The sequence below is a fragment of the Melopsittacus undulatus genome, chromosome 7, assembly GCF_012275295.1.
Source record: "Melopsittacus undulatus isolate bMelUnd1 chromosome 7, bMelUnd1.mat.Z, whole genome shotgun sequence".
Taxonomy (NCBI): Eukaryota; Metazoa; Chordata; class Aves; order Psittaciformes; family Psittaculidae; genus Melopsittacus; species Melopsittacus undulatus.
In genome coordinates this window covers 47,102,257-47,122,998 of record NC_047533.1, presented here as the reverse complement: position 1 = coordinate 47,122,998, position 20,742 = coordinate 47,102,257, and the positions used below count along the sequence as shown (strand labels likewise).

General features: G+C 45.2%; 1 protein-coding gene across 2 annotated transcripts in view; it reads right to left on the bottom strand.

Annotated features, from left to right (window-relative positions):
• The window catches only part of LOC101870333 (probable E3 ubiquitin-protein ligase HERC3), a 51,092-nt gene extending 31,257 nt beyond the window's left edge, over window positions 1–19,835 (bottom strand). For both annotated transcript variants that reach the window (XR_004080552.2, XM_005148967.3), the window contains exons 1-2: window positions 19,762–19,835; window positions 14,869–15,126 (exon numbers count right to left, since the gene is read on the bottom strand). Coding sequence is in view for 1 of the 2 variants with exons in the window: in XM_005148967.3 (XP_005149024.1) it covers window positions 14,869–15,094 (226 nt within the window). In the remaining variant the exon portion in view is untranslated. The remainder of the gene's footprint in view (window positions 1–14,868; window positions 15,127–19,761) is intronic.
• Between the last annotated feature and the right edge of the window lie 907 nt (window positions 19,836–20,742).

Below are 20,742 nucleotides of genomic sequence, written 5' to 3'. Positions count from 1 at the left end.
GTCTGGGAGTCAGAAAATGAGAAGGAGAAGAATCCCTAATGGAAAATTAATCCCTATGGAAAAACAAGGTGACAATTATCTAAATATGTATTCTAACAGGAAAATGCTATCCGAACATGTCATTTCACTCAAAATAATTAATGCCAACAGAGCTGCAGTTTAAAGTAATAAGCCCACAAACATGTAGGAGGGCTGAAGGAGTGGGCCTGCCTGCCATCTGGCCACTCTTTAGGCCTCCTACCATCCAATAATGCCTTTTGCCCTAAAGCTCTTTCCAACAGGACCTATTTCACCCAGTCCCACTGGCAGCCCTGTGCAAAGACCCAGGTTCTGAAGACAGTAATTCAATTTACACATGCAGTTTCCACGCTTGGGCCCATAAGCATCCAACTGCAGCACTGCTAGGCAGCCTGGTTTTGTTCATTTGCATATATAATTGAGGAGCCTATTTTTATCTGTGAGCTCTAAATAAGCAGCAGCTGTATGGGCTGGTGAAGGTCAATCACGAACAACAGACAAGGTATCTCAACAGCACATGGCCATAACCTCTTCCTCTCAGTCAGCCAGCAAGATAAAAAATACCCACTGCAATGTGCCTGACACATCACCTGAGTTCAGCCAAGTGTGCTTCTGCACTGAGACCTGAAGGTTTAAAATGAAACCTCCTGCTGGAGAGGAATAAAAGGATAAAGCCATCTTCATCTCCACAGGAAATCCCTTTGATTCATGAACCCATCGCTTTGCTGTTGACTTGCTGATTGGGGTGCACTGAGACTGGAAGCTATCCAGAGCTATCCAGAGATCTTAAAACTGGTCACAAGCTCACTAGCCTGCCCTTCTCCAAAAGCTGGTCCTTCCACACTGCCAAACACTCCAGAGGACAGCACAAGTCTGACAAAATGACAAACATGGACAATATGGGAAGCTAGGGCATCCATAACAGAGACTGGGTTCTGCTACCTTCAGGCATGACTGAGCTAATTTCTTCTCTGGGAAAGCATTATTTGCCACAATCAGTATACATGTCTCATTTGCTGTGGAAGGAGCTGCCCCTGAGCCATCTGAGCACCCTGGGGAGGTGACAGAAGACTCCAAGGACCAAAGGTCAGCATCAGGATCTGGAAGAAGCAGGACTCTGACCATAGCAATACTGCAACTGGAAGAACACCCTGCGGTATCAGGAGGCTGTGGCAAGGACTGCATAGCAAGGACTTCACACACCAGGACACAGAGAGGACATCCAACAGGTACAGAAATCCAGTGTGGCTGCTTCTGTCCCCACAGACTCCACCTTAAGTTTAACTTGGCAACAAAAACCTGACCTATCTCTATGCCATCCCAGAGGACTAATAAATATCAACCTGTTTTGAAAGGCTGCCTGTGTCACTGAAAGCCTTCAGTGACTGCACTGGTCACCCAAGAAGCAGAGTACAGCCTCATCTGAACTTGCTGGATGACCACAGACAGAAAAAACAAGCCTGTCTTGGAGATTAAGATCTTTGCCTTTAGAAATGTACATGTATGACCCACCTCACTGCAGGACATTCCTAAGACTCTGTCAATCACAGCTTGCATGCAAAGTCATGAAGAAACGTAAACACCAAACTGTAATTTTTACATGCTCACACATCTCTTTTCAGAGTGGGAAAAAGGCCAGCCTTCCCCTCAGGCACAGATTGTTCAGACAGTCCAACAAGAGTCCCAGTTCACTGTCAAGCTTGCCAAGCCACCAAATGTACCATCTCCCTGCTAACTTAAGTAGTATTATCAAAAACAGCTGAAAGTAACTTCTTTGTTAACCCACCCCTTCCTTACATCAAAATATGAGGTGTTTTAGTACTCGGTATACATCTGTTTTAATTTCCAGAGCATCACACAACCGTTATCCATTCCATAGAAAGGATGCATCACTGCACCAATATGAAGGGTACAAAGGGTGAAGTTTATTCTTAGTATTGTGTCTCCAGTAACTGATGAATAGAACCAGTCAAATGGAGCTTAGCTGGCACAACTATATACAAAACTAAGCAGAACAAAACCCTGAAAGCAACAGGAAGGGGCTGAACGAGTTATGCAACAGAATGTTTCAACATGTCATAAAACTTTCAAAAACCAACCAAAACCCCAAGTTCCAAGAAGTACACACTGACCCAATCTGTTCTTTCTGGAGCCATCAGCTGTCTCAAAACAGCACGAATGCTCAGAAGTCATTTATCAGTTCTTTGTATCTGGTGGAGTTCAGTTTTCATTTCTCTCTTCTGTCCACTTTAACTCATGGATCTCAACACAAACAGACATATGAAGGTTTGACTTCTAACCTTGTTAGATCTTTTCATAATATACACATTGGACCAAAGAATGAGGTCCAGGCAAAATGCTGTCAGGACATGCATACTCTGAATGGTGACAGAGCCTGGTTTCCTGAACTGCTCTTGTGCTTTTTTGCCTATCTGTGTTTTGCAGGGACCCTCCAGCAACAAAGTTGAGGACAAGAGCTGTATGTTTCTGTAACTCAGCTTTCTGACAGCTCATTTAACCTCAAGGTTATGAAATGGCAGTAAAGCTGGGATAAGAATGAAAACCCCTGAAAAGCCCACCTTCAGTCCATAGTTTCGCTGTTCATAAAAGAGAGCTTGTGCTTTGCCCCCTGCAGTGTTGGAAAGCCATACAAGATCCTCAGTATCTGCAACTGTTGGAAGCACAAAGCACTGTTATACTGTGCTGATTAAAATGTACAGGCAATGAATGATTAATTAGCTCTCCTAGTAAATCTGTCAGAGAGTTGGTACACCCTTTCTATGTACAGCTTCCAGCTGCTTGCAAGACAGGTTTTTGCTAGAGGATGTGGCAGAATCCTTCAGCCATACATGTACTGGGACATATACAAACAGCACCAGATGGCTTCCACTGTCTGAAAATGATGTACAGAAACTATCAGCCCTGAGGTTACACCTTCAGTGGCAGAATCTGGATTTCTTCACTGGTGAGAAGAAGCTGCGGCTTGGAAGAATTTCAAGTGATTTCAGTCTTACCTGGACACCTGGACAAAACTCCTTATAGCCTCCCCAGCCTGACAATTATCAACATGAGCATTTGCTCATCTTGATTATTGCTGTCTGCTAGGAAAGACTCTGTAAGTTAGGTGTCTTACTAGTTTGCCCAGATAAGAAAGAGATGGTGGCTTAAGCACAGGGAGAAACAACCATGGGCAAGAATTTCCTTGGGTTAAATGCCAGCAGATGGCAAGTCTAAGGACAGATGAGCCAGTTTCTTTGCACTGCGAGGCCTATGCTGAGATACATCATGCCTGAGATACAACAACTTAATACACAAGGCAGCTGGATGTGTAATCAGACATCAGTAGCAACCTAAACTTTACCCATATGGTATTTCTGTTCTGAGCACTGAAAGCCTTGGCACAGGCAAGGATCCGAGTTCTCTCCTTTAAGAGAAGAATTATATCGACACATTAAACCATCTAACACGGTGACACTAGCAGCATTAGCGCTCATGGAAGCCTGATCCAAGAGTCCAAAACGCCATGAAAAACCTGTTGCAACCTACAAGAAAATGAGAAAACCACTATGGCCCAGACTTACCAGTCACCAGCAATTCATTAAAGCACTTATAAAAAGCAAGCAATCAACAGTTGATCACCAAACTCCCTGACAAGATTTTTATACATTTAATAGGGAACTTCGGCTGACTGCTGATTCCCCAGTCTCCATTGGCACATCCCAGAGATGTTTCTGTATATGGACATCCTGGCTGTATTTCTAGGCTGTGATGAGCTTCATGAATCCAATCCTAATGAAGTTAGCTGAGCGTTAAAACATGTCTGAGTTTTAATAAAACTGGAAAAAGAGAAGAAGTGAAGTACAACAACTGAAACTCTTGCAATCCAAAGTGCATTAAGCACACCCAAGACTCCTTTCTCCCCTTATGGAGGTTTCTCCTTATTTTGCCAAGGTAACTTCAACAACGTCTTAGCTATTCAGTGTTTTTAGCAGTATGAGCAGCACAAGCACACTCACCAACTTTTCCAGGAACTGTCACCCCCCAGTGATCTGCCACTTGGAAACTGGTAACTGAGGAAGGGAAAAATCAAGCTATTTGTTAGGACCTTTTTGCCTCTTCTGCTCTCCTTTTAGTTTCCAAGAATAGGCCTCTAATTTTCCTCTGCACACTTTCAACTCCCAAGCACCTAGGCATCTTGTGCTCACAACTGCCATGGACAAGATCTGGAGTCCAGGTCTGGCAGGAAGAACTCAGACTCTGTAAATCACACAAAATACAGATTTTCTGAAGCTATCAAGTGTTTTTACAAACTTATGCTAACCCAGCCAGATAAAAATGCTACTGTGGCTTCACTCACACCATCTCTGCAGGCTGTGATTTGTCAGCAGCAGCGCCGGAGGAAGCCTCAGAGGGAGGAGGCAAGGGCTGAAGGACAGTTCAGGAACACACCTTTGTGAGTGCAGACAGTCTAGCATGGCCAAGCATATGGCACACATGGCACGTAGGCAGGCAGAATGGCCCTGCCCCACACTAGCCCCACAACTTTGCCACCACTACCTTCCTCTTCCTTGCTGAGCCTCTCCAATAAGGCATCACGTGCTTGCTGTGTCTTGGACTCAGTCTATGCGAGACTACTGCGCGCAAGTGTGTGGGAAGCATCGTGCTCTGCATCTGCACAGCACAAGACTAAAAAAGGCAACGCCATGGGAAGACCACATCCCCACTGTATGACACCTACCCTTGCTTTCTGCTGCTATTCTCTCCCTCTCTGTAGAAGCCCACCTTATTCTCAAACTTTCCTTAGTATGGGCCAAAAAGTATGGAGCAAACAAAAGCTTACATCAGCACATAACCTCTTTTGACTTTCAACAACTGAAGTTTACTACATCCATAAAGGAGGCTGGGTTTTACAAGTCCAACTTGCAAATAATGAGGTCTTCCTTTTGTGAACTCCTGCTACACTTGCAGCAGAAAACAGAGCAGTAACAAGAGCAGCCTGATTAGAGAGACTGGCAACTGAAGCTAAGGCTCTGACAATTTGGGTACAAAGGAGTCTCACCTGTGGCAGCCCCAGGCTTTGAGGAAGTACCATGGGATTTTCAAAAGTACCTGGTGCATGTCTCACTCTGTTCCCATTTATTTCAATCCTGCACACATCTGCATGGGAGCAGGACAAAGGCACACTTTCCTGGAAAGCCACACCTGCACAGTACAAACTCAGTAAAGCATCCCTGCCTTCAATGACATCCCCATCAGGTTCACAAACACAGCTTGAAAATATGTTACTACAAGGCAGTGTGGTGACTGGGAAAGGGAGGTAATTAACACAGTCCTATTAAACATTTATAAAAGTTTACTGATTTTTTAATACTGTAAGATTTGACAGACACTCCGAGAAGAGGAGAGCTGAGTATCTGTACATTCCTTTTTGGTGTGTTTATACAGATAGGCAGCTGTTTAAAAAGCAGGTCAGGTGTTAAGAGAGTGAGCATCTTCTGTTTTCTGACAGCAGCTTTAAGTGTCACAAATATTTAATTTCTGAGAAGAAAAAGAAGTTTCATTGAGGTCTTTGAGATAAATTCTTCTTTCCCATACAGCTTAAGGAAGAGTATTAGGCTGGTTTACACTGACCAAGTCAAAATCACCACGTAGTTATGCATCTTCTTGAATACTTGATGTCTATAAATAGAACAAGGAACAAGCATACACCATGAGCCCCAATCAAACTCAATCTTTCCATACAATAGTTGCTCACTGAAAGACAAACCAACCCCTTTTTCAGGAAAGGGGTCATTGATCCTGGGAGCCTTCAAGATCAAATCATAGAATCATAGAATAGTTAGGATTGGAAAGGACCTCAAGATCATCTAGTTCCAACCCCCCTGCCATGGGCAGGGAGACCCCACACTAAACCATGTCATCCAAGGCTCTGTCCAACCTGGCCTTGAGCACTGCCAGGAATGGAGCATTCACTACCTCCCTGGGCAACCCATTCCAGTACCTCACCACCCTCACAGTAAACACTTTCTTCCTTATATCCAGTCTAAACCTCTGCTGTTTAAGTTTCAACCTGTTACCCCTTGTCCTATCACTACAGTCCCTAATGAATAGTCCCTCCCCAGCATCCCTGTAGGCCTCCTTCCAATACTGGAAGGCTACTATGAGGTCTCCTTGCAGCCTTCTCTTCTCCAGGCTGAACAGCCCCAATTTTCTCAGCCTGTCTTCATACGAGAGGTGCTCCAGTCCCCTGATCATCCTCGTGGCCCTCCTCTGGACTTGTTCTAACAGTTCCATGTCCTTTTTATGTTGAGGACACCAGAACTGCACACAATACTCACGAGAGCAGAGTAGAAGGGCAGGATCACCTCCTTAGACCTGCTGGTCACACTCCTTTTGATGCAGCCCAGGATACAGTTGGCTTTCTGGGCTGTGAGTGCACACTGAAGCTGGCTCATGTTCATTTTCTCATTGACTAACACCCCCAAGTCCTTCTCCGCAGGACTACCATGGATTTCCTTTTTGCCCAACCTGTAGCTGTGCCTGGGATTGCTTTGATGCAGGTGTAGGACCTTGCACTTGGCATGGTTAAACTTCATGAGGTTGGCATCAGCCCACCTCACAGGTGTGTCAAGGTCCCTCTGGGTGGCATTCCTTCCCTCTAGCGTATCAACAGAACCACACAGCTTGGTGTCATCGGCAAACTTGCTGAGGGCACACTCAATTCCACTGTCCATGTCAGCGACAAAGATATTAAACAAGACCGGTCCCAGCACCGATCCCTGAGGGACACCACTCGTTACTGATCTCCAGATGGACATTGAACCGTTGACCACAACTCTTTGAGTGCGACCATCCAGCCAGTTCTTTATCCACTGAGTGGTCCACCTATCAAATTGATGACACTCCAATTCAGAGACAAGGATGTCATGTGGGACAGTGTCGAACGCTTTGCACGAGTCCAGGTAGATGACATCAACTGCTCCACCCCTGTCCATCACTTCTGTAGCCCCATCATAGAAGGCCACCAAATTGGTCAGGCAGGATTTCCCCCTAGTAAAGTCATGCTGGCTGTCACCAAGCACCTTGGTGTTTTTCATCTGCCCTAGCATGCCTTCCAAGAGAATCTGCTCCCAGATTTTGCCAGGCACAGAGGTGAGACTGACTGGTCTATAATTCCCCGGGTCATCCATTTTCCCCTTCTTGAAAATGGGGGTTATATTTCCCTTTTTCCAGTCATCAGGAACTTCACCTGACTGCCATGATTTTTCAAATATGATGGCCAGTGGCTTTGCAACTTCATTTGCCAGCTCCTTCAGGACCCGCGGATGGATTTCATCAGGTCTCATGGACTTGTGTAAGTTCAGGTTCTTAAGATGGTCTCGAACCAGATCCTCTCTACAGTGGGCCCAAGGTCTAGGTTTTCACAGTCCCTGTGTCCGCCTTCCAAGACTTGGGTGCTGTGGTCAGAGCCTTTGCCAGTGAAGACCGAGGCAAAGAAGTCATTCAGAACCTCAGCCTTCTCCAAGTCCTGTGTAGCCAGTTCTCCCGAAAGCTTCTGGAGGGGGCCTACATTGTCCTTAGTCTGTTTTTTAGCTGCTACATACCTATAAAATCCCTTCCTATTATCTTTAACATCCCTTGCCAAGTTTAGCTCCAATTGGGCCTTAGCTTTCCTAACCTGGTCCCTAACTACCCTGACAACATCCCTGTATTCATCCCAGGCCACCTGTCCTTGCTTCCACCTTTTATAAGCCTCTTTTTTCCTGTGAATTTTTCTCAGCAACTCCTTATCCATACAAGGAGGTCTCCTGGCCCTCCTGCTGTACTTCCTTCTGGTCGGGATGCAACACTCCTGAGCTTGTAGCAGGTGATCCTTGAATATTAACCAAGAGTCTTGGGCCCCCTTGCGCTCTAGGGCTATATCCCATGGAACCTTGCTAAGCAGGTTCCTGAAGAGGCCGAAGTCTGCTCTCTTGAAGTCCAGGGCAGTGAGCTTGCTGCACGCTATTCTCACTGTCTCGAGGACCTCGAATTCGACCATCTCATGATCACTGCATCTAAGACTTCCCATACATTCACCTTTATCAAAAAACTCAGGCTTTGTTACCTCAACACACATTCCTGTGTGGTTTTACACAAAGGAAACATAAGATATTAAGGCAAGGGAAAGACCACCTGGGCTGCTTGATTGTAAGTGGAAGTAGAATTTTTGTAGTTGGAGGAGCAAGTTTTCTTATTTCAGATGTCTATTCACAGACCTCCACCTATACAAAAACCCAGTAACTGCATATCAGCATCTGTGGTTGTGTCACATAACGCAACATGAAGACAAGAACAATGAACTTACAGCATCAGCAACCACCAAACTAGTAAAATCTCTCCTAGAAGCTGGGATTCTCAGCCCTGCTTATGCATTCAGCTTAATGAAGTCATCACTTTTGTCCAGCACAGACAACTAGTCTGGGTATGAAAAGGTCAAGGCATTATCACCTCCAGCTTCTTTTCTGCCTCTTCCTTTACCTCACCACACATACACAGCTACCCACCCACTTCATCCTGAGCTCATCTTTCAGCTTCAGCATGGTTGCAGAAGAGGGGACAGCCATTGGTGCCACATACCATACACACACCAGGGTTTCATGCTCCTTCTAAGCCAGGCATATGGACAGCCTTTATCTCTGTTGCAACTTCAGAAAGCCTCCAAATAGTACACACGATACAGGAATAACAAATACGGACAAGACAAATGCAACTTCAGGTTGCTAAACTGCCCTACAAATCCCCAATTAAAGGGCAAAAAGCTGGCCATTCCTACTGCAGCTCTGCCTTTCAAGAAAAGGGACATTAAAATGTTCCATCACATCTTCAGTAAAATAGCCTGCATTGATTGTAAAACAGCAGGATCTTGCTTTCCTGGACTCTTCTTCTCACCCCTCAAAGTCAAATCAAAAGAGAAATCTGGTGGTTGTAATAATAAATGTGGTTTTAGAGACAGCACTTCAGAGTTACATCTGAGAACACATTACAGCCATTTCAGGCTCAGACTATAAATTTCTTTACTAACAAGAAACCACATTTCTGCTGGTTTAAGGTTCTCCTCAAGAGCCTCACCTCTCTTCAGTTTATACTCTCCTAATCCTGCGGTCTCATAGTATTGGTAGGAGTCAGTTATCATCATCCAGACCACACAAATTTTAAAACATCCCACTATAAACATCTGGCACAGCCACAGCCCTCTGCAAATCAATTCAACACAACACATGCACACTTAAGACATCTAAGAGAAAGCACTTCCTTTGATTTTGTTTCTCATTTGGCCATACACATATTGTTTTTAAATTAAGTCATTTTTGAATCCAGCTTTCTAATTTTGAAACCTAAAATTATCCTGAGGCCCAAATTGCACCAGTTCAGCTGAGATGGACACACCACAACACAAGTTCACTTTGCTGCAGTCACTAGTGAAGACACGACAACCTCATATAGCCTTGGTCAGATCTGGTGGGCGATCAAGAGAGGAGTACAAATGAAGATACCCAACAATGCAAAGGGGTGGCCAGTTCAACATAATAATCTGGCTCTTTTTACAAATAACATTTATGATAGGTGCTGAAACATAAATCGTGGCCTAATCCTTCTTTTATTGGTTCTCCATTTTGAAGTCAGCTACTGCAGGCTAGCACTGAAGGCCTGACTCTGCAAGCGCCCCTCTGTCCCCACTTGTTCCCAGGCACATTCTCCCAGGCTTTGGCAAGACCAACACCTACAAATAGGGCTGCCATGCCTCTACTACATTTTTCACAGCATGCAGCTCTGCTTTAAAGTGCCAGAATGCAAAGTAGGACTTTCCCAGACCACAGCACTTGGAAAGGGTTGCAATAGCCACATACCTCAGCTCCATGCCCCAGCTCATAGCTGGGAACAAAACCATCCCACATCCTCTGTGAGAAGCCTGCCTAGTGGAACCTCCTGGAGTTACTGGCATTTAAGCTCCTTCTTGTTTCTCCTCAAGCAAACAGCAGGAGGGCAGGAGAACTAATCAGCCTCACTGATTCAATGCAGTACCCATACCTCATCTGCAACATGGTCACTTCCACAGCTGCATCCAATAAACACCAGTCTTGCCACCACTGTCCGTCTGTGCAACCAGGGCCTCCTGGCTGACTTCTCACCCACCAGGAAGAGGCTAAAAGAGGAGAATCCATACAGACTGTCCTTCCAAGCAGGTCGCACATCTGAATTCTCAGCTGTTACAGGGTTTATGATTAACAGGCATGCCACAGTGAGCACTGAGGTCTCTGTAACCCCATGCTGAAGTGCAGGAGAAGTGGACTTATGTTTGAAAAGAAAGGCCACTGAGTTCAGAGAAATACAGGTGATCCAGATCATGTAGTGGCTTTTTGTTCTGCTTTTTGAAAGAGATTGAACATGATGATATTTCTAGCCCTGCAGTGATGAGTAGGTAGGCTCCACAATTCACGCAGAAGTAATGCTACCCTGACATTTGCATCCAGAACGGAAATTTGGTGGAAAAGCATGGGTTTGTCTGCTGTATATCACCAGAGGAAAGGTTCAAGGGTTAAGTCGACATTTTCCTGCAACTCTGAGACACTGATCTCCAAAGCCCATGTTTTCTCACTAGCAGAAGTCAAATGAAGTCCAAATGACTTGCAGAGAATAAACCTCTAGACCAAAAAAAACCAAGTTCCACATCTCGGACTCAAGCACATTTTTAAAGCTTTCAAATGGCTAACCACCAGCTAGTTACTTCACACTCCTTTAATTCAGCCCAAATGCCAAAAGAGCCTTTCCCTTAAGTACCCAGGCCTTTGCTCCCCAGAATACACATGCACATTCAGATAGAACATGCTTATCTAGGAATCACCACAGAGAGTCAAGACCTCATGTCAGACCTGCAGAAAATCAAAGTGATATCATGGCTGCAGAACTGGAAATACAGATATAGCCATGGAGAATAAATTTGTTTCCTAAAACTATTGCAGTACAAAATTATCACTTGTCATTGAAGACATAATGTATGCTAACATCCGATGCTGCTCAGGAAATTAATGCAAACTCAGACTGATTCCGGCAGAACAGTGGCCTCAATACTTCAAAACTAAGATTGCAAAACTGCTTCTCCTAAGGTATTGTCAGAGACTCTGGGAACTCCGAGTAAATCGACTTACTTAAGTAGTTACTCTGAGTAACTACTTAAGACAGGTCAGACAGAACCTTTATTAACTGTGGTCATGGTGATAGAATACTGGGACAGCATTTCTCCCTCTGCATCCCTGCCAAGTGGTTGCAGAGACACAAGCTATAGACCATTTCAGGGAAGGAAAAAAAACCCAAAACATTTCAGTATTAACAAAGCCAGATACCCATCCCCGAGAGGGATGAGCTCCTAAAGTAGCTTGCTAACCACAATTCAAATAAGGAATGAAACAGTAATGTAACAATGTGGGGAGATGCTCTTGGTGAAGTGGCACACCCAAGTATTTCCCTAGCTCAGAAGTGGGGAGCTGGAAACCACCACAGACTGTTTACTCTTTATTCAAAAGCAACATTCTTTTAGTGAGGATAAACATCTTAGACATCTTAAATATTCATTTTACCACTACAATGTAAAATCCAAGGAAAGGGCACTTCCAGAAAATAAACCTCTATTGACTCGTACTCTTTCAATGCAAACACTCCCTGAGTAATTTCTGTTCCCAGTAGTGGAGAGGCACAAGAATCACCTTGCAAACCACTGTTATGTCTTTGCATTACATCCACAAGCTCAGCTGATGTGACAGTGAACACAGATTTTAATTAACAAGTTCCTTTCATTTCAAAAGGAATTTGTCCTTCAAAGGGTCCTTCAAAAGGTGTCCTCTAAAGGAGGAAAAAAACTACTGAAACAATTCTGCACCGCTGCTTGACATTTTTGTGAGCAGCATGAATGAGAAGCAAAATGGAATCCTCCTGTTACAGATACATGTAAGTGGGTAGCTGAACAAGAGAAAAAAAATGTATCATTATTTGGAATACATAGTAAGGGAGGAAAGGGAGGCACTCTTCACATAAATTCACTGCAAATTTAACAACTCTTCTCCCCCTGGAAGACATTACCTGCGAGTTTCTCAAGGAGAACAGGGTTAGATTTATTTTCAGTGTATTGTAAAGTCCCAGAATTTTATTCACAAGCAGACATGATCCTGGGAAATAACCATCTCTGATTAAACACCACAATCATACATTCTGAAAACACTAATTTTTTTTTGCATACTGGCAACATCAGACTCATGTACACACTCAGATAAGAAGTGTGACAGATAAAAGGGAGTTTCCTTGTGCAAGCACAGACTTGTGCTCCACCCCTCAGAAGTCACCTAGCCTTCAAAAGGTTTAAGACCCCCTGCATATTTGTATGTCTTGATGTTACTCTCAAGCAGGACCAGGCCACTCTGCAGGTCATGGTAAGCATGTCTGGAGGGAACAATCAGTACTGCCAGCCCCTGGCATCTCCTTCTGCAGGAGGCTATGCTGCAGCAGGAGATGTGGCTCACTTCCAGAGCTGGGCAGAGGTCAGCCACTTCCAGCTTCTTTTGCAGGCTAGGCAGAATCAAGCCATAAGGCAGTAAAACCAAGAGGCCTCAACCCACACTGCCTTGTCCGGCAGAAGCTGGAGAGATGCAGTTGTAAGACTCTCAGCTCCAGGCATTTATTCTATTCCCTACCTCAGACACCTCATGATAATCATCTTTAATTTTCAACAACTCAAGCCCCTGTGCCCCACACATGTATCTCCGCTTCCTGTCAGACATAGCTTCATTCATAGGTCCACAACTAATGGAAAATAGAAAAGATTATCTTTGATGTGAATTTCTATACAGAAGGTGTATAAGGTCAACTTTATTCCATGCAAGGAAAGTGGAGGTGAAAGAGGGCTTGTTTCTTCTTGTTCCTATTTACAAAGGCAAACTAAGAATTTCAGTTCCCATTGTCACAAGCCAAAGCAGATCCACACAAAGCAGTGTGTGGGACAGGCACTCTCCCCTGGTTTACTGTTAGCATAAAGACTGCTGTGACTGTTCATCATGAGTTCAAAAGGGAAACTGTCCCTTGCTTTACAGCACACCTCTCCCACCTGCCCCAGCCAGCAGAAACTCCATTGCAGGCACAGCCAGTATTGCTTTGTTAGCAGAGAAACAGTTCCTCAAGGATGGTCACAGGCTCCTCAGAGAGCAGCACAGCAGAATCTTTTTTCAGAGTAAATGAAACCTGCAGGATAACTGGAAGTTGGTGTCACATCTTAGTGACAGTCCCTTAATTTAAGGGGTAGCAGTAAGACACCTGAGATCAAACTCAAAGACCATTTTACTTCTATTTCCAAATCTCAGGCTGCCCCCCTTCTACAGGCCTAGTTAAAGGCAGGATTCCCTGCTTGCTAGAGGTCTGCACTCCAGCATTCAGGATTCATGAGATTTATTTCCAGCTCTGAGATGCCGGTTCTGGGGCCCCTGCACTAGAGTCATGCAGCTAGTTAGGTGATTTGCAGGATGAAGTATCCTCATCAGATTGGGCACCACATTCTCAGGCTTACCTTCCTGTTCCTAAGCATCTCATTTATTCCAGAGCCTAAATTTACAAGTCCTCAGAAGATGAACAGTGGTTGTGCACACAGAGGACTTAAGCACTCTTGCTAATCCCAACCTCTTTTAGTAACTGTCTATAAACCACTGGTAGGAAAAGCAAGAGAGGCCAGATTCAAGATCAACTCCTAATCCAGCACCATGGACCCCCAGCATCCAACATCTACCACCGCATTTTTGAGAGTGAGAGTAACACAGAAGATGCACTGACAGAAAAAAGGAGCAGTGGAATCAGGTCAGGTTTGCACGGAGTACATGGAGAACTGTGGGTATTTCATACACAACTCATATCTCCATCATGCCATAATGGAGTACATTACGGAAGCCCCGAGCCTTACAGAGGGTAGCCTGCAGTTTGACAAAAATGTCCTATTGCTCTTATTACCCACAGATGAATATTCATTACATTATGAAAACAGAAATACATGTATCTTTATCACACGCCAAAACCAAGGAGTTAACGGAAGGTAATGGAAGTTAATGAATCAGAAGGTAAACTGTAAGAAAGGCTTCAGGGATTCTCAAAATACACAATTAAACTGCTCATTCACCCTGGGAAGGAGAGGTATTAGCTCCCTGTGGTTCTGCACACACAGGTTCTGCCCACTGGAATACAACAAAGAAAATACAATTTGAGTCAGGGGAACACAAGGTTACAATGACCTTCTTGTAGATCAAGAAAGCATGAGGGGTGAAGGCACAAGTCAACAAGAGATTTCCACGAAAGGAAACAAAATTTATAAACCCTCTTTGCTAAAACCAGGTTTGTTCTCCACAAATGTATTCAAGGCAGATCTCTTCTATTCGATGCAAACTGCAAAACTCCCAGCAGTAACTGAACAAGAGTAGGCATAAGGATGCAGTGCAATTGCAAAGACAAAGCAAAGACATTTGTGACTCATGGCCCTCTCTTCCCTTTTATAAAAAGGCAACATAATGTCAAACAACACAGTCTGCCCTGAGACCATCTGCACTTGCCTCTGTTTTGATGCATTTCCCAGGCACTGAGGAGACCTGTCTCTCTACCCATACTGCTGAGCTTTAGCTTTCCAGAGCCAGCAAATATTATTCAGCATCATTACTGTGTTATTACACATGATCTTCAGCTCTGTTAGCTCATTCACAGCAATCAACAACAAAGCAGCTTCCATAATCTTCTCAGCCCACCAGCCTAGAGACAGTTAGAAGTGCATATAAAAAGCAGATTTACCTGGCTTGCTTCCTTCACAGTCATGCCCCAGCTGGCCTTTTGTGTTCAAACCACAAGTATACACTTCCCCATCTTCCAGCAGGAATACGGAGTGGTTTCCTCCACATGCCACCTCCTTGACATTTCTGTCATGAATGAATCCGTACACCTGTGGTTCAGGAATGATGACCTGGAGGTTGCTACCTATCCCAGGTTGTCCAAAAGATGAGTAACCCCAGCATAGCATTTTCTCTCTTTTCAAGAAGTCATGTATCCTCCCTGGGAAAGAGAAACAGGGAAGGAGTATGAGCGAAGCAAGTACTCAACAAGTGATTCTACAGAGATAAGCTGCTCAGAGCAGGAGGTGGAAACAATCCAAAAAGGCATTTCCTGCATGGCTTCTGGACTGCAAGTAAAACCAGATTTCCACCATTACACAGACAAAGAAAGAGGAATCAAGACAGCTCAGGTACTAAGTCAGCACCTTGACCTGGCCATCTCCCTCTGGCAGTAGCAGTGTTCTGAAATACAGCGAACCTGAGCTTTTATTTCAGCCAAACCCAGTGCAATGCTTTTTAGACTCACAGGTCCAAACCTGAACTTTTGGTGTTAGAGAGTTATATCTGGGACCACTGATTACAGAAATCTTTAAAAATTATCTCTAAACTGGTCAAACTAGTCCTGAACAGACTGACATGGGTATTTGTGGTATACTGGCCAATGCAGAATTGTTATTTCTGATATACCCAGATTAAGAAGTATTTTGCTCAACTGAACATATTCTTGCACCCTAAATATGTGTGTGTACATGGGAGGATGCTCCCCCCAAGCTGCAGCAAGAATTCCCCAAGAAGCAGCAGTTCACACGGAGCAGCACACTGACAGCTTGGCCCCAACAGCTATGGAGAGATAACATTAATGCAACTTGCCAGCAGTCAGGTGTTGTATTTTATGCTGCGCTCAGTGGCTGTCAGAGGTTTCAGTGACATGAGTAGCATGGGAAGGGAAGAGCCATAGCAATATAAAAGGCCCAATGAATTACTCAGCCCAAATTTGATAATGACAACAGGATAAAAGGTGGGGGGAGGGAAAGAGCTCTCATTCCAGGAGAAGCATGTGAAAGATTTTGGTAACATTCCCTCATCACTCCTAATCTCAATAGGCTTGGGTTATTTGTTAAACATGCTATACTAATAAGACACTGAGAACTCTTCTGCTTGAGCCAGAAATCAATTAAAGCTTTTTTGTAAAGGGAAGAAGAAAGAAGAAAATGAAGGATCCAAGACATCAAGTCTTATGGCTCATCATGCCAAGTTTTAAACTAAGGCCATTTACAGCAGCAGCATTTACTGTCTTAGTAAAGGATCAAAAAGCAAAAGGTAACCTCTGAAGTGCTGAAGATTCCTCAAGAAAACAAGATTTCTTCTCCCACTCTGAGCAGATAAGAAACACGTGTGTTCAGGTTGTTTCCAAAGCCTGGTGCTAATTCAAGCTCTAGGTATTAGCAATAAAGCCTTTCCTAATCTAAGCAACCAGCATTCATCTCTTATGCTGCTTCCCTGGCCTGTCAGTCAGATGTGAGGCAGGACTGAGCTGGATGGGGGAGGAAGAGGACTGGACTTTCCAGTTACACTGCATCAGTGGTGCAGTTTCCTACCACAAACCATTCTTATTAGGTTCTTTAAAGCATGCTATGAATCCCATTTATCTCTAACAGCTTTTGCTCCTTTATAGCATAATTCAATTCATTCACATCCACAGATGTGCTTATCACCAGCCAGCTTCAAAGCACCCAGAGGAAAAAGCAGAAGGTTACAAGGCTCTGTCTAGTTAAATCAATCATTGTGTACACTCTGTACTTGGCTGCCCTCAGCACGAAAGTCTGATGGAAGATACCCCTCTACACTGGCTGCACCGTTTCCTACACTAAGAATAGGAATGCCATCGGACACAGTAAAATCACAAGCATGTGCTTTAAATGACACAACTGCTATATTTATAGTGAACTTCATGTTCTGACTTAAAAAAAAAAATAAAAGCTTAAGCAACACCCTAAAGGTGCCACACAAGGCCATTTTGGAACTGGCATCTGAAACAGCAGAATCTGGGACCATAATTTTTGTCAGCCTGGGGAATTACTCTGTAACAAAGATAGAAGCAGCACAATAGCAGCAAACCTGAAGATCAAAGATCACATTCCCTGCTACTATAACTGGATGTTGCCTCTGAACTGAAAAGATTTCACCACTATGCAACCTGAACCACAGTGACATTGTACAATATGAGCTAAATATTCATTTGGGATATCTTTCTAAAAGGGCTCCTGAACAATCTGCTCCCCATAGACTCCAGTCATTTTTCCTAGTGCTAATTTCATTTAAAATGCTAAAAATACTTTAATTACTTTCCTTGTGTTCATACTCTACAAAAAGTTGATGTAATGGGCAGAGGGATGTGATGTGATTGGTAAGAGATGGGTTTTCCTCCAGCTAAGACACTACTTAAAACGGGAAGAGTTCAAACACCCAGTAATTCATATGTACACCAGGGTGATATTCCAGAGGAGTTCAACCCTTGTTCATGATAATGGCCAGGCTTACTGAAGCACCCTGAACTTTTAACAATCCCTATGCCAGACAATGAGGTGTGCCAGACGCTTTAGAAGATCTGGTCTTAACTACCGTTTTTTCATGAGTCTTTTTCAAATTATCCCACCCCACATCCTCCAAATGGTTTGCTGATAAATCCCTGTGCAGCTCTACTCCAAAGGGGACAGAGCAGCACTTATCACTGAAGACCAAAAACCAGCATAGCCACTTCCCATTTCAGTGTATGGGCACAGCTAAATATTTGCCAGTGGGCTGATGAGCCACATTTTTAATTTACTTATTTTTAAGACATAGCACATTTTTAAAATCACAACTGTTCTAATATTTTTTTCCTTCCCCCAGAAAAGCTGCTGCAAGTCTTAATATATGTGTTCAAATAGAAGCTGTGTCCTGAAACACGACAAGGCTTCAAATGACGACTTCACACCCTGTTTCCAATCTGGCAAGGCAATCACTCTTTTTTGACATGAGCAGAGGATGTAAAAATTCATGTTACCTGAAAAGTACCCCTATGAGCTGCATACCCTCCTTATACTAAAACAACTATATAAAAAGGTTTCTAGTGTGAGCAGGCACTAACACAGACATGTACCTGCACACTTATATACAAAATATAGGTAAGGTATATTACCTGCACATTTTAAGAGGGGCTAATTATTCCCAATGCTCAGCTCAATACACCTTAAAAAGTTGAATTTTTATCTTCAGAGGACAAACCCTTAAGGAAGGTGGGGCTTTTTTAATGCATCAGTGCATTCAAGTTCTCAGGCCCTTTTAAAAACTGGATTGCAAAAAGCACAAGAGCTGCAGTACTCAGTCACATCACCTATTCTGTGTTCTTCACACATCACAACACAGCCAGCTTGGTATTGAGGTTTTAGAGATAAGAATAGATGCAATGCAGCAAAGCTGGTCATTTGCAGAGACTTCGCATATATAGCAAAACAAAAAAAAAGGGGTGAGGGGGAGAATATAACCCAACACCCTGAAACCCTGACATTCCAGGAATAATTCACCATCAAATCAGTGAAGCATGTCCACAGCACAGCTAGAGAGAGGAAAATCTCACACTGTGGGGAATATTTTGAGGAAATCCATTGTGGGTGGGAGATCTGCTATAATAAGGCTCAGCTAACATACTAAGAATATATCCTTTGGTGAGAAAATAACCCTGGTGGTTTGGGTAAAATAAAACATGTAAGATCGTGACAGAATGTGTTTTATTTCACCTTCATTTTTTTTTCTTTCTTTTTAACAGCTATCGCGACATACACGGTCTCTTCACAGGATTATACAAACATATTCTAAAGCCATTGCTGTGACCGCAGTAGAACCCTTTCTCGGAAAGTTAGTTAAGTAAATATCGTGCTTTCAATAAGCAACACTCAAGACAGAATGCTCTCTAAACAAAGAGATCTGCCAATTGGCAGGGCATGAATAAACAAGATCTTCCTTCTCTGCTGTTGTTTGTGAGGTTTCAGCTAGCTAACGTGCTCCTTCTATCAGCACTGCCCAATAATGAAGGAATTTACTGCTTCTTTCTGCCACTAAGCCTCCAAGCCCACTTTCGTCTTCCTTAAGACTCCGTTTTACTCCAACTCAACGTTCAGTGTAGACCAGGCTATAGGGCAAGAGAAAGCAAAGTGTAACAGCGAATGAGCTCCAGCAGGAACAGAGCACTTCCATTGCATAACCACAGACCCTCACCTAGAGGTGTCCCCGCAGAAAACACTTAAAAATAGATGACTGAAACCAGACAAGACCCACACCATCTCCATCTTGCAACCCCAGCAAGAACACCTCCATGTCTCCACCCCACACGCTCCCGTTCTTGCTGCTGCTGCCGCCGCTGCCCACCCCCAAACCGGCGATCCCCGCAGGGTCTGCGGGGCCCAGCGGCGGGCATGACAATCCGCCGGGGACATAGGCCGACAGCACCGGCCTCCAACCCTCCAGCACCGGCAGCCGGTGGCTCCCGCCGCGGCCCCACTGCTATCCCCGGCTCCGGCACCGGCTCAGGGAGGCCCTGAGCTGCACGGCGCCGCTCCGCCAACCGCCGCAACCCCATCTCCTCACGACACCGCCTCGGCACCAGGGCCGGCAGCAGCCCTACCGGCGGCCACGCCGGGGAGCTGGGCTTTCTCTCCGGCGGCACTCGCTGGGCCAGGCCTGACCATCGCAGCGGATCTGGCGTCAGGCGCACCCCGGCTGGGCTGACAGCGCCGAGCAGGGTGTGCGGGACAAGCAGCCGCCATCGGTCCCGATCCCCAACCCCCGTTCCCCGACCTCGCTCCCCACCGCTCACCTGCCGCCAACCCCGCCGCTGCCGCCGCAGCAACGAGGAAGTCCAACCCCAGGGCACCGCGGCCGCCGGCCGGAGTGACGGCGCAGAGCTGCCAATGGCGAGCGCGGGGCGGCCCCCGAGGGCGAATCGGCGGCGAGCGCTGCGCCTCGCCCCGCCCCGCGCTGTCAGTCGGTGGGTCCCGGCCGGTGGCAGCTTCTGCCGCCCTCTGTCCCCCTTCACCGGCTCAGCGGGCTCGGGTCGGGCCGTGCCCGGCTACCGGTGCTAAGGGGCTGCCCGGCCTGCTGGCGCCTGGCAGTGACTGCGGCCTGCCTGCCGCGGAGGGCGGCGGCGGCGACTCCTCGGGGACGGTGCGCGGATGTTGCCCCGTTCCCACGGGAGGTCTGCTCGGGGTCTCCTCTCCCTGAGGCCAAGGCGTTCCCGGGGGCCTGCCCGCCGCCGGTGGAATGCCTCGGGAGCCGAGGGGCAGAGCTGGCAGACGGCGAGCACCGCGGATAGCGGGCTCACACACAAACCGAGGCCAAGGGTCGCTGCCGCAGGGATCTGACAAAGCTTACAGGCCAAGCAGAGCAGGCCGAGAGTATAGACTGTAGATTCCAATGGGCAAAGTGCAAGTATCATCGAATCTAAGCTATTCTAAAAGAAGGTGTCAAGGGAAAGCCAGTTTTCCACTGCTAAAAGATTACTCTATTGGTTTTATTAAGCAAGAAATATCACTTACTAATAACAGTTTACCCTCTGCTTTTTTCATCTTGCATTTTACATGACCTATGGGCACCTGGCAGGCTTGTTTGCATAGGAACTGGTACATCTTATACAAAGTTTCAACCTTAGGAAAATATTTGTGGTTAAAGTATAAATCTCTGTTGTGAGAAAGAGAAGTGGGGAAAAAGAAAGAAGCCAATGAACAAGTAATTATATAGCTCCCAAGTACTCATTTTCTGATTTTAACGCCAGCCATAGACAAAGACACTGCAAGAGCAA